Here is a 13,661-nt window from a genome sequence, read left to right as displayed (position 1 = left end):
AGGAGGCTGAGCCCCCCCACAGCACCATCCTGGGGCTCCTGGGTGCTGCTGGAGCTGAGAGGCAGGAGGAGCAGCCCGGACCCACCTTTGTGCTGGATTTCAAAAAGCCGCTGCTGCCAGAAGCTGCGGAATGGGGCGATGCCGGTGCCGGGGCCGATGAGGATGCAGGGCACCTGGGGGTCCTGGGGCAGGTGGAAGCTGGGAGCCCTGCAGGTGGGGAAGATGCTTGGTTAAAGCCAGGCACGATGCTCCCTCCCTTGGCAAGCTGAGATGCTGCCCAGAGAAGCAGGGTAGAAAAAGAGGTGAAATCCCCCAAAGTGACATTTTAGGGCAGAAGAGAGGAGCTGTGAGGGATTCAGGTGTTCGCAAAGCCAGCCTTGTTTTCCCTGCACCCTTGGTGCTGTGCAAAGAAGGACGAAGGGGAAAGGACTCATCCTCTCTCCCCATCCTCACGGCTCACCCCTGGCGGGCCACTCACCCCCTCACGAAGCAGGGCACTACTTCGTCGGGCTGTATCCGATTGAGCCAAGAGGAGCAGACTCCGTGGTGGATCGGGCCTTCTCCATCTAGGAGGGAAGGGGAAGGTGTGTGCTTGCCACGCCAGCCAGCTCCTCCAGTCGCTCTCCTTCCTGAAACCCTCCGAGACCCGGAGCCTGCCAGCATCTCTGCCTCCATCCCCGTGAACTTGGCAGGATTTTGGCACTTGGGTCCCTCTGTGAGGCTACCCAACTGCCCCCAGCACCAGCCCTGGCAGAGCTGGGCCTCTGTGGTTCTTGGGAGGCCCCCAACTTTTCTTGGTCCTTCATGGCAGAAGCAGCAGCATTCCGTGATGCTTCCAGCTCAGCCCCAGCCGAATGGCCAGCATCTTCCCCCATGTCCCACCCGCTGCAGGGCCAGAGGGGCTCTGGCCAGCCACACCACAACCAGGGCTGCTCGGGCACTCAGTGCTTGCACAGGTACAGCAACCTGTCTGGTAGTGACAGTGTGAGCAATAAAATGATCCCACACAGAGCCATCGGGGTCTCTATATCACTGTTACACGTGCCAGGTCTGGCACCCCTGCAACACGCTGCCCCATGATGGATACAGGACAGCAGTGCCGTGGGCTGAAGGAACCCACCCCCTGCAGGTAGAAAAGCTTTGAAATCACACCTCTGCCAGACACCCGGTGGTGTTGCCCACGTGCTACTACTTTTCCCCTGCTCCCCACCCCAAGCCCGTCTCCGAAGCCCCCTGCAGCGGCGCGGTACCTCTGGTGCGGTACGAGACCACCGCCACGGTGAGGTGCACCTCGCCGGGGTACATCTCCGGGGAGGAGCTGATGGAGTAGTAGCGGGGCTGGAGCAGGGGCAGCTGCGTGAGCAGCAGTGTGGAGGGCATCTGCACCGAGGGGAACTCCTCCAGCACCTCCACGATGGTTGGGTTCTTGGACCACTTCCACTCCTCGTACTCCTGCAAGCCCTGCAGCCGGGGAAAGAGCGGGGAGAGGGCTGCAGCATCAGCTTCTTCTGAGCTGGGAGCCTCTACCAATATCCCACGGGGTCTGTGGGGAAGCTGGGGTGGGTGGCAGTGGAGGAAGGCAGGAGGAGCCCTGCTGTAACCGGTACAGACCCAGCCAAACCACAGCATGTGCAGCACGGGATGAAAATGTCCTGGTTGTCCCCAGGGTCCTGAGGAACTTGGGGCTCGGTCACAGCGCTCAGTGATAGAACATCTGGCTTCAGCACCTGTTTCTGCTACAATCCCCTGCCTGGCTTCAGGCCACTTGGCTTCAAACCCTTCGCTTGTGCTGGAGAGTTCAGGTTATACCCAGAAAGTTGTTTTATCTGGAGCCAAAAGGGCTGGACTACGAAACAGAGTGAATGGTCCCGAGAAAAGGAGCCACGTGGAAGCGATGCTGAAGAGAAGGGGCTGCACCCTGGGGCATGCCATGAACTATTTCTGGGCTCACAATGAGCCACCTGAGGGAATTCTGCTCTCACCTCTGGGAAAGAGAATTGATGGCAATGGCCTTCCAGGTCTGCCACATGTAAAGGAGGAGGAAAAAAAAACAGCCCTACAAGTCCCTGCTCATGGCATTTGAGGCTTTACCTTGCTGAGGACCTGCAGACGTTTCTTCTCCTTGTCACTGGTGGCCAACAAAGCAAACTGCTGCAGCAGCAGGGGGGTGGGAGGGGTGGTGATGTCCAAATAGTACTTAAAGGCCTGGAAGATGGTGCACGGTGGGATTCGGTTCTCATCCGTCCAGTTACTGATGACACCTGCCGGGAGGGAACCCAGCACAACCAGGGGATCAGCCGAGCATAAGGACACCTCCTGGCTTCCATCCCCACTGCTGGGCTCATTTATGGAGGCTGATACTCCACCACCCTCAACTTTGGTCATTGGTTTTCCACCTCCTCTCACACCATGCTTCAGGGCATTGGATTCATCCCCAAAATATAATGCTGGAGTGGACCATCAAGATCCCCCAACTCCTCTCCAGTCCCAGACGTTGCTCATTCCATGAGAACATAAACACCTGTAATTGTCTGAAGAGCAAGGAAACCTTTCCCCAGCGCCCTGCTCAGCCTCCCAGTGCAGGTGAGCCATGGCTTTGGGCAGCAGGAGGTGAAAGGAGGAGCTTCCAATCCAGACAACTGCACCACTGAGATAAGAAACAATTTCTCCTGGAGACCACCAACCCCTTCGGGAGCTACAAGGACCACTCGTAGGGTGGCCCTGCTTACCCAGAGCTGTGTTCCTCTCCTCCAGGAGCTCCACCTTCACCAGCTGGTTGGCTGGGGGGGCATCTTCAAGCCTGTCTATCAGGGCATTGACCAAGCCTTCGTGGTTCCCTGGAAAGACGCCCAGGTGGTCCCCGGGCAGGTACTGCAGCTCCTGGTGCCCGTTGGTGTGGAGGCGCAGGAAAATGGTCGAGCGACTGCAGGGAGACAAAGCAGGACGTGTTTTGGGGGCATCCTTCAGGGTGCTGTGGAGCTCTGCTCTCGAGAGATGCTGGTGGCAAATCCGAACCCTGGTGTCCCACTGAGCTTGTCCCCAGAGTCACAGCAGGGAGCTGGAAAGGACACGGCAGCGCCCACCTCCCCCTGCCACTGACCCACCCTCAGGGGCTTTCTAAAAGGGAGAAACAATTCAGCCTCTTGCTTCCACAATTTCATCCTTCCTGGGAATTAGCCCAATAAGCACAGCAACCCTTCCTCCCATCCTCCTGGGCAGGAGGCTACACCGTGGCTGAGGTCTCGTGGGACAGGAAGGCAAGAAAACCCCTTGCCAGGCTCACAAGGCTCTAGACATCGGCCGTGGTTTGCACAAAAATGGTATGCACGGGACATTTGGGGTCACAGACACATGCAGCACCACGTGCACAGGTGCTTGGGTGCCCCGTGTGCGTGCTTGGCTCCTGCACACCCTAGGATGTCCACGCCTCCTACCTGGACTTGGGGCTCTGCAGGTTCTGGCGTGTGATCAGCCGGGCTGCGTAGACGCGTTTTTTGTGGATGCTGTACAGCCCTGCGGAGGAAAAGCACCCGTGAAGAGATGCAGCAGAGCGTGGCCAAGGCAATCCCTTCGGATTGGGAGCCCTGGGGGGGGAACCAAGCACGGGACCCTTCCTCTAAGGATGGAGGAGGGTTTGGAAACCACCCTCAGGAGGTGCGGGGACGTGGCCTCATGCAGCGGGGCTGAGCGGTGCAGCAGACCGTCCGCTGCGGGAGCGGTGCCGAGGGGCCAGGTGTCGGGGGGCCGGACCTGCTGTTGCACCGCAACGCTCGGCGGAGCAGCATTTGGACAGGGCGAGCTTGGAAAGCTCCCAGGTTTCCAGCTCAAAAAAAAAAAAAAAAGGGTCAGGAGGAAGGGAGAGCAGCTCGGATCCCAACATCTCTGCTGCAGATACAGGCAGGGACCTGCTGGAGGGGCCTGAGACCCACACAAATTCCCCCTCGGGCATGTGATGGGGGGCAGAAGCAAGGCTGAAATGCTGAGGATTTAATACAGAAGGATGGGGAATAAGCACGGAGGTCTGGCCCCTTTCCCCCCACCGTGTCTTCTCTCCTCCACCTGCCCCTGAGCCCTCCGGGGTGGCTCCGTCTCTGCACCTTGTGTGAGCTCCGGTGCCTCGGCCACATAGGTCAGGCGAAATTTGCTCCTCTTCCAGCTGCGGTCGTTGCTGATGAGGGAGTTGTTGGCCTTCTCGATGTTCACGTCGTCCCCCACGCAGAAGACATCGCACGCTGCCTGCAGCACACACCGGGCTCTCAGGCAGCTCCTGGCTTCTGCCACATCCCACCGAGCCCCAAAACCCCCCCTTGTCCCCTAGGAAGCCCCGGTGGCCCTGGGCTGTCCCAGGGGCATTTGCAGGCTCCGACCCCACGCCCTCCTCATCCCTGGAGCCCGAGGGTTGAGGATCATCACCTTGAAGACCTTCTTGGCCCAGGTCCTGAAGGACTCCTCCTGGCCGCAGAGCTCGTCCCCTTCTCCCATGCGGAGGATGCGCTCCCCGCCCAGCTCCTCCAGGAGGGTGTCCACAGCCCGGGCAAAGGCGCAGAAGTGGGGATAAGCACGCGAGCCCAGCCCAAAGACAGAGAACCTACAGAAGGAGAGGTGACACGGCTGTGGCTGCAGGGCTGGGAGGGCCATCGGGGTCTCCCCATGCTGTGCCACCACAGCCCAAGAGCATCCCCATCCCTCAGTGGGTGGGAGCAAAGGGGCTCCGAGCAGCACCAGCTCCAGCTCTGTCCATCCCAAGGACCTGCAAGAACTCCTCGCCTCCCTCCCCGTCCCGTTTACCTGACATTCGCCAGGGGCCCCGTGCTTTCAAAGTTGTCCCTGGAGTCGGGGCCGTCGCTCGAGGATTTCCGTGCGTCCGAGTAGGAGGAGACGCTGTTGAAACGGACCTTGTAGCTCCTGCAAACAGCAACATCAGGCATTAGTGGGAACCCATCAGGCTGCGTGCTCAGAGGGGACCAGACATTGGAAAAGACCGAGCCAGAGCAGGCTCAAGCTCAGGGCTCAATATTTCATGGGCAGATAGCGCGATCAGCAGCCGGAGCAGAGAAATGCTGCGTCCCCCCAGCTGGACCTGGTTTGCTGCGTGGGGTCCTGCGGTCACCTCCCGATGGGTTGACCCACCTGTTGGTCCCCACCTTGTCACCAGACAGGGGTTTGGGCTTTACCTGTCCTTCCCTGGCTGTGTGCAAGGTCGGGCACGCGTCTGAGCAGATATTGTTAAGTGTTTTTTTTTTCCAATTTGTAGGAAGTGAAAAAAGGGAGTGAGAGAAGAGGGGACGAGGAGGGGGAAGGGGAGCAGAGAAAAAAAAAAATCTGACAACAGCAGAAGTATTTCTGAATTGAACCATCTTCAGAAATTGCTCTACACAAGGGTTTCTAAATATACTGCCCGAGCAGCGAAGCAGTAGTGTGTGGATGAGTCACAGCAGCCCTCCGGCACCCGACACCACACGGAGGAGACGGCCCCCGAAGGAAACAGCGGGGTTGGGGTCGCAGAGCCCAGTGCCCCAGCCCTGCCCCACAGCCTCCTCCTGCCTGCCCAGACCTCTTCAGCCCTGCTCCCTGGGGCTCCTCTCTGCTCCCCTGCCCCTCTCCGGCTAGATGGAGCCACCTCTTTCTCCCCTGGGGTTTCGTGGGGAAGGCAGGAGGGCACGGCCCGCAGGGTTAGATGGGCACGAAGCCCAAATTCCCCGCTTGGGTGCTGGGACCGAGCTGCTCTCTCCATTCCCTTCCTACAGACACCAGGCTGCCGCTTGTCTCCAGACGGTCTCCTCCAGGCTGCCTTTTCTCATTGCAATTTTTTTTTATTTTTTTTTTCCATGCTTAACGTCAGCATCTCTGCTGCCATCCAGAGCCACGACCTCTCGGCCTGTCCCGGGGGGGCCATTGGGAGTAATTTATTCCCTCCCCCTCTGCAGTCACCTTTTTTTCCGTATGTGAAATCTGCTACCACGCTGCATTTCTCTCTTCTCCAGAGAAAATAGCTCTCACCCTTTAATCTGTCCTCATAGGTCACCGTTTGCAGCGCTCCCACCACTTCTGCTGTCAGGTAACCGAGCCACGGGCTGCTCTGGCTCTCAGAAACTCCTGCCAGTCCCTTAAATTACATTTAGAGGTGACTGGGACGGCTGAGACCAAGCTCAGGAGCTTTTGTCCTCCTCAAATCCGCCTGGCTTGCTGCGGGTGGCACCTCCACACCCAACCCTGCGTTGCACCAACCCAGCCCCAAGGAGAGAAGAACCACAGGCAAAATCCTTCTTCTCCATCCAGGCACCTCCAGGGCGTACTGTTTTTGTCAGCTGCCCCCGTTAAGGGGTGAGGCTATCAGAAAAATAGTGGGGTTTTGGCTCCTGAGCCCTGTGGGGTCACTCGGTGAGGATACTCCAGGGCTGCAGCATCGCTAGCAGAGGAGAGGCACAAATTGGTGGGCAGGGGTGGAAGCATCACCGTGCCCTGCAGTGCTCAGCACTGCTCTCCAGCCCCACCAGCACTGCTCGGCGCTGCTCAGGCAGAAAGTCAGGGCTTTGGTGCCCATTTAAATCCCACTCCATCACTGACCGGGGCTAATTCTACCTTAATTAAGAAGCAGTCATGAGCATCGCTGTGATAACTCAGGAGAGGCCCCACCGCGGAGCAGTGTCCTGGTTAAGCAAAATATATTGTGGTTTAGTGGCTGAAGAAAGAGGAGGCTGCAGAAGATGAACACCTTGCCAGCAACCCTCACTTCCCAGCCTCTGGGACAGGCACTGAGATGCTTGAGGCTCCTCTCCCACCAGCAAAGGATTTTCTAAAACCCCAATTACAAGCCTGAGCCCACAGGTACGCCTGACTCGGTGCTCTTCTCCTCCCTGGGACCTCCACCTGCTCCATCCCCTGCTCTCCAGGCAGGTCCCATCCCTTGGACCTTTGCAAACTTGCAGCTGGGATTTCTCACCCCCTCCCAGGAGGGGGAAACAAGCAGGCTGTCCTGGCTGCGGGGCTGCCGGTTTTCAGGGGTTGGGAGTGGGAACAGAAGGGTTTTGGGGTGCTCTTACTTCCTCTCCTCCAGGTTGGAGTTGGGGTTCTTCATCTCCATAAGCGCACAGCCAAATTTCTACAGAAAAAAAAACAAATGAACAACAAAAGAAAGCTGTCAGCTTTTCCAGTCCCCCTGCAGGAGGCGAAGCAGCGACCCGGGCTGGGGCTCTGCCCGCTGTCTGCCTGCGGTGCTGCTGCACGGGGCAGCTTTAGCACAGCATTAGCTGTGTGTCTCCCTAGGGATTGCACAGATATCCTCACTCCAGATCAGGCTGGAGGCAGATACAGGCGGAACACCAGCTATCACGCAGCACCCAGACCTTTTTGTGGCCATCTGAGGTCAGGACGATGTTTCTCCACCCATCCCCATCCTCTTCTTCTCTGCCATGCCCCTGCTGCAGCCCCCAGCCCCCGTGCTCCGTCCTACCTCCCCGTTCTCAGGTGGGTCTCCATTGCCAAAGGTGCTGGTGACCACCAGGACCATGGTTTCATGCTCCAGGTGCACGATGTCGTACTCGTCCATGGACATCACCTGGGAGCAATAGAGGTGTTAACAAGAGGCCCTGGGTGGGAAAACCACCTCCAGGGATTTCCTTGGGCCACCTGGACGCACACATAATAATCTTTCAGGGGCCGGGGGCTAGCAAATACCTTGGCATCGAAAGCGTGCTTGAAGATTTCGCAGAGGGTTTTAGCGTAGACCTGTGACTTCCCCGTTTCCGTGGCGTACAGGATGGTGGCTTTCACCCTCTTGGCCATGGCCTGTCCCATCAGCTTGGCTGAGAACTTCACAGCTCTACGGAGCACGAATAAATCAAGGTAAGAGAGCCTGCTGCCTTGTCGGCACCTCTAGCCCAGGCTATTCACACCATTTTATTTAGGATTAAGTGAACAGCCCGCCCTAAAAACTGCAGCAACACTTTCGTTGCTGTTAGGTGCCAAACAGAGGCTATGGGAGAGCCTTGAAGGTTGAACGAGGGGCTCGAACAGAGCTGGAGTGTCCCCTCCACACTGCTATTCCCTCGCTCCTTGGTGTACTTCTGCACATTAAAGCCACTTCGCTTTCCCACCACGGCAGTGTCCCCAGGGCTTACCCCGGCCTCAGGGGCAGGGCAGGGAGGGACTGCAGATCTGAGCGCTGCAGTGTGGCCAGCACCAGCCTTCCCTGTCTGAACAGGCATCAAAATCTCACTGCAGCCGGTGCCAAGTGCCACTGGTTCAGCCGATTAGCTCAGATCCAGGATTAATAGTGAATTGCAAAAAAAAATTTCTTTCCCCCCCCACATGGGGAACAATAGAGATTTTTTTTTAAATTACCTGCCGCGCTCACATTTTTACAAAATCATTTATCAGCCGCACACACACAAATAAAGCTTTGCTTCTCCTAACTCAATGGCTCAATTAATCTTCCTGCGCTCTCCTCCAGCCCCGGGCTGCAGCGCAGACCCAGGCACCGGTGTCGGCCTCAGGAGTATATTCATCAGCTGCTGATCATGGTTATGGATGCACCACGGAAAAAAAAAAAAAAAGCTTACAGAAGGTGACAGCTGAAGAGTGGGAACAAGCTGATAGGAGAGACACGGGAAACTGAAGCGTGGGGAGATGCTGTGAGCAGCACGAGGCCACCTGGCAGCCTGGCCCTCTCCAGCCTTGGTCCAGGGCTCTGCTTCCTCAGAGCCCACTGCTCCAACCCAAACCCCCTGCTCCAACCCAAAGCCCCCTGCTGATGGCCCCCGGGAGTGGCATTTGGGCCAGGATCAGCCGAAGCATCCAAACAACCCTTCATTTCTGCATCCCTGCTGACTCGCTGCTTTGGCAGGGCAGGGGTGGCCCATTGCCAGGGGTCAACCGGCCGTGAAGAGCAAATCTCAGCTTGGCCCCAATCCCTCTGCTACCTGCAGGATGATTCCTCAGTCCCACCACCCCCTCCTTGCCGCAGGGATATCCAGAGACTTAGACATGCACTGGAGATAAGTGGCTAAAGAAAGGGGGACACGAGTTCCTCGTCACTCCTGTCTGCCTGGCCCTGAACCAGGAGGAGTGATCTCTGCCCCAGGAGGCTGTGAAAGCAGAGACAGGTAATAAAGCCTCAAGACAAGACAAAGCCATTCCTGAGCACTCCAGTACGTCTTACTGAGGAGTGAACCAGCCTGGGAGGAGAGATGACATGCAACACCCGCTATTCACCTGGCCACACAAATCTGAAGGTCTAACGGGATGTTCCAAGGGCTGCTGGTTTCTCCAGACATCCCTCCTGGCAGCTAAAGCCTTCGGCAGCCTTGGGACCCAGGCTCACAACCCATCAGTTTGCACACACCCAACCCCAGGACCAGCCCAACACGTTGTAGGGCTTTTCAGATCCCGCTGGTACTTACTTTGCTAACTTCTTAAAGCCAATGGCCCTCTTCTTGGTGGGCGTCCCGTTGACCCCTTTCCAGACGTGGGTGTTCCAGGGGTCCGGCTAGGAGGGAGAAGAGAGCAGCAGCTGATGGGCAATGCTCAGGGCTTGGAGAAATGCTCTAACCCCAGCTGAATCCCTCCGGTTGTGAACAGGAGGACTGGCTGGCATCTTCCCAGCCCTTCATCTCTCCTACAGGTCCCTGGAGACCCATGGGTTTTCTCGGGGCACTTGGACAGAAAATTGTGGTGTATAATAAAACCCTTGTGGCTTCCAACAGCATCTGGTCAAACGCCCTCTCACCTCTGCGACGAGCATTAACAGGCCATGAGGAACAAGAAGGGGAGAGGCGATGCGAGCACATCCTCCCCTCCCAGCCCACAGGTTTCTCTGTCTAAGAGGCCCTCTGGGAAGGGGAGGCAGCTGAAGCAAGAAACAAGAGCACAGAAGCTAATTCAGTGCCCTCGCAGGCGGCTGGCTGTAATCAGGGCCAGGAATCATCGGGGTTCCTGCTGGATTGGTTATAGAAATGAACAGACTGCTCCCGTTTGGTGATTGTTCCTTAAGGGCTCTTGACTAAAGGTCACATTGTGTGACAACCACCGGCGCAGGGGCGGGTGGCTAACGAGGGTGTGTTTGCTCAGGGCCCTTTTCCCCGTGGTCTGAAGTGTTAAATACTCCAGCACCAGCATCTCAGCCTGCTGGGCAGGAGCCCCCCTCATCAAATCGTTGGATCCCCGGGCTGGCAAGAGGCAGTCAGGCAAATCTGTAAGCTGGGAGAGGAGGGACGTGGTGGCTGTCAGGGCATTTCCCCAACTACAAAGCAAAGAGCAGAATGAGGCCCTTGCAGAGGGATGAGCTTTGCTTAGTCCTGCTTGACCCAAGGGTTGGGCCCCATAATTCCAAGGAGGAGCAAAAAAACATCATTCTGGGAAAAATGGGAATATCGAGGGGGTCCTTATGCCGTGCTAGAGGAGACCATCAGTTGGACTCATTCCAACTGATTCCTTGAGGGTCAGCTTGTTGAAGGCGTTGGGTGATGGGCACAGAGGGTACCTGGTACTCGAAGGAGGGCGTGAGGCGGTAGTTGAGCATCTCCTGATGGAAGACGGGGGTGATGCTGCCCGACATCGGCGGGACGATCCACACCCAGTCGGCAGGGCAGCCCCCGCGGCACCGGTACTCGTTCTCCATGTGCTTGATGAAGGACTCGGTGGCCGAGTGGTGATCCACGATGGTCACCTTGTCGCTCTGTCGGAGGGAGAAGGGAGCCAAGAGCTGCAGGTTAACGCTCTCCAGGAGGTGAAAGCCTTCCCAAGTAGCACAGTCATCAAGCAGTGATCGTGGGGCTGATCAGCTTCCCTTGTCCTTCCTGGGGGCATGCTAGGGGATGGGCGTTCCTCCTGTTACTTGGCAAGGACCAAGAGGGCACGGATGAGCTGGATCCGTCCCCTGGGGAGCTTGTTCAGGGCTTGCAGGACTGAGGGATCAGTGCTGATCCTGCTCTGGGAGGGACTGCCACCTGCAGAAGCTGTGCTTCCAAGGACTCCTTTTGCTACTCAGCATTTAAGTGCAAGAGTGGGGAGAACCTGGGCCAATTTGTGCCTCACAGGTGGGACAGAAGGGCTGGATCCTGCCCCCCAGGCACTCCCGCTGGCCCAGCAGAGCTCAGACACCGGTAGCGCCGTCTTTCCGACATCCAGGGCAGAGACATCATTAAATCTCCCTGCAGGCTCCTGGAACAGCTCAGGAGGAGGAAGGCAAGGCACAATTTCAGCTGAGCGCAGCAGCAGCTGCCGTCGTCCTTGTGCAGAAGTCTCCCTCGCTGTCCCACCCGGTCCCGGTGACCCAGACCCTGCAGCTCACCTACCTGGAAGCTGTACAGCACGGCGATGTTGATCTCCACCAGGGCTTGGTCCTTCCACAGCGAGGAGGTTTTCCTCATATCCAGATTCATTTTCTTGGCCACTTGCTGTGACAAAACGAGGCAGCAGGTGAAGATTTTACTAGCCGAGAACCAAGGATTGAAGATCTCTGCTTGGGGAGGGGGACCCAAAGGAGGGACCCAGGCTGGCACAAGACACGTGCAGGGCAGGGCAGCTGACGTTTTGCCTTCCTCTGTGAATACGGGGCCTGCCTCTTCCTCTCCTCGATGGATGTGGGCCCTCCACCTCCTGCACCCGCTGCTTTCCCAACATTTTGAGAAGTCTCAGGGGTGCTAAATAGGCACCAAGCTGGCTTGTTAACTACCAGCTAACCCCTTAGCACCCAAAAAACCCTTGCCAGCCCACCACACCCTTGTCTGTGTGGCTCCAGGAGACCATAGCTGCTATCTGTAAGGGAAACCTGGGCATCCCCATCACTGTCCCCATGTCCTGCCCTGCTCCCCAGCACCTTCACTGACTGCCCGCCTCGAGGAGACGGATTTACCTCCAGAATGTTGTAGCGAGAGTTGTCACAGTAGTCCCGGACCCCGATCTCTGTGCCCATGTACCAGCCGCTGAAGGGGCAGGCGGAGAACTCCAAGCCGCCGATCTCGAGGAGCATGTTGGACACGGCTGGCAAACCGTACCACTTCAGGCCCAGCTCCTTAAACCATTCAAACCTGCCAGGATATAACTGGGTCAGGCAATCTGCCAGCCCCCCCAGACCACCTACAGGGCAGGTAACCCTGCTGCTGACCACCGGGACAAAGGACGTGTGAGAAGAAAATTTCCTGAAGGTAACATCTCATATCTTATGGGGAGAGGGTGCTACATCAGGAATGTAACAGGGAAAAATCCTGGGAGACTTCAAGCAAAGGGAAACCAGACCAGGGACAAGAACACAAGCTGATTTCCATCCCAGGGGAAGGAATATCTGGAAGTGGGAGGGTAAAGCACCCGATACATGACAGGGAAGTCTAAGCAGAGATGGTTTAAGGTGAACCCAGAGGAGCTGAGCCCTGCTGATCCCCTCTGACTTACTTGGGATGCCGAATGGGCACTTCCAGCACGAGCTCAGGGGGGATTTCAAAGAGCTCGGGGTCGTTGCCGTTGGCTTGGAGGAGCAGGGGCAGGATGTCAAAGCGCCCATGCGGTGCCTTCCACCCTTGCTGGATGCAGATCTACAGCCAAAACAACAGTGGGGTTAGAGGTCCCTGCAGGCCACCTGCCCTTTGGGTGCTGAGCAGTGTCTCCTAACAGCATCCCTGCTCAGCCCAGCCCCACGGCTGGTACCTCTGTCAGCTCCACGTTGGCAGGGTCTCCGAGGATGGAGCCGTCGGGCTGCTTGTAGCCGGCGTAGCGGATGAGCTGCGCGTTCCAGATGCGGAAGTCGTGCTTGCTGTCCGTCCGCTGCGGGAAGATGGTGATGGCAGATCTGCAAGGATGGGGCAGCACCGTGAGCACCCGGGCTGTGACAGCACGGGGCAGGGGTCTTCAGAGGGATGGGGATGTGTTTTGGGGAAATGTGCAGCTCCTGCCTGCTGCCACCCTGAGCTCCTGACCGTCTGCTCGTGTCCTGGGCAAGCTCCTAACATTTATTGTATTTTCTTCACTGGGAGGAGTTTTGGCCAGGTGCACTCTGGCTCTTTTTTGAAAAGAGCTGGGGAGTTTGCAGCAGTTTGGCTCCAGGCAGAAGCTGGCAACATAGGGTATCAGAGAGAGAAAGGGAGCCGCCTCTGCTCTGCTTTTTAAGTCGAATGCAGGAAGGGTGAAATAATCAGAATATCTGCTCTTTGAGGTCCCACAGAGAGGAAGAACAGATATACTTGGACCAGCAGGACACCTTCCCTGGACATCAGCTCCCTCTTGTGCTCCCCAGGACAGGGGCTGGTTACAGCGACCCCGCCAGTGGAGATGCAGGATCCAGAGCCAGACCGACACATCCACGGCACTTTGGGCAGAAACCCTGGGGACTCGCTGGTGGCTCACCTGAGGTTCCCTTTGTTGGTGGCATATTTGATGTGGTTGCAGATGTAATTGAACATCCCATGGGCTGTGGTGCAGTCTCGGGCATCAAACACCTGGAACAGTGGAAGGGATGGTGGTGATGCTACAGGATTTGTGCTCCAGCTCCTAGGGCAGAGCCTGGCAGCAGGAACACAGCACAGGGAAAGTCCTAGAGGTCACCTTGATCTGTTTGGGACCTAGAGCTCTATAATTATATGTTCCCTGCCTTTACAACATGTGGACAGCTAATCCAGCTGCTCCTTCTGCTTTGGAGTGGGGATTGGTCTCCTGCCCAGCCAAAAACT

At 57.3% G+C, this 13,661-nt stretch overlaps 1 protein-coding gene across 8 annotated transcripts in view; it reads right to left on the bottom strand.

Moving 5' to 3' along the window:
• NOS1 (nitric oxide synthase 1) overlaps nt 1–13,661 on the bottom strand; it is a 62,755-nt gene that overhangs the window by 10,242 nt on the left and 38,852 nt on the right. For all 8 annotated transcript variants that reach the window (XM_068701266.1, XM_068701267.1, XM_068701263.1 and 5 more), the window contains 19 exons: nt 13,339–13,430; nt 12,643–12,784; nt 12,391–12,530; nt 11,855–12,029; nt 11,295–11,396; nt 10,481–10,675; nt 9,402–9,487; nt 7,678–7,822; nt 7,454–7,558; nt 7,044–7,102; nt 4,789–4,905; nt 4,414–4,588; nt 4,098–4,236; nt 3,435–3,513; nt 2,730–2,923; nt 2,092–2,261; nt 1,251–1,461; nt 479–566; nt 86–207 (listed from right to left, as the gene is read on the bottom strand). In XM_068701266.1, coding sequence (XP_068557367.1) covers nt 86–207; nt 479–566; nt 1,251–1,461; nt 2,092–2,261; nt 2,730–2,923; nt 3,435–3,513; nt 4,098–4,236; nt 4,414–4,588; nt 4,789–4,905; nt 7,044–7,102; nt 7,454–7,558; nt 7,678–7,822; nt 9,402–9,487; nt 10,481–10,675; nt 11,295–11,396; nt 11,855–12,029; nt 12,391–12,530; nt 12,643–12,784; nt 13,339–13,430 — 2,536 coding nt within the window. The remainder of the gene's footprint in view (nt 1–85; nt 208–478; nt 567–1,250; nt 1,462–2,091; nt 2,262–2,729; nt 2,924–3,434; nt 3,514–4,097; nt 4,237–4,413; nt 4,589–4,788; nt 4,906–7,043; nt 7,103–7,453; nt 7,559–7,677; nt 7,823–9,401; nt 9,488–10,480; nt 10,676–11,294; nt 11,397–11,854; nt 12,030–12,390; nt 12,531–12,642; nt 12,785–13,338; nt 13,431–13,661) is intronic.

Source organism: Anas acuta, chromosome 17 (genome assembly GCF_963932015.1).
Source record: "Anas acuta chromosome 17, bAnaAcu1.1, whole genome shotgun sequence".
NCBI classification, from domain to species: Eukaryota; Metazoa; Chordata; class Aves; order Anseriformes; family Anatidae; genus Anas; species Anas acuta.
The sequence above is the reverse complement of the archived record's forward strand: the minus strand, read 5'-3'. Positions and strand labels throughout refer to the sequence as shown.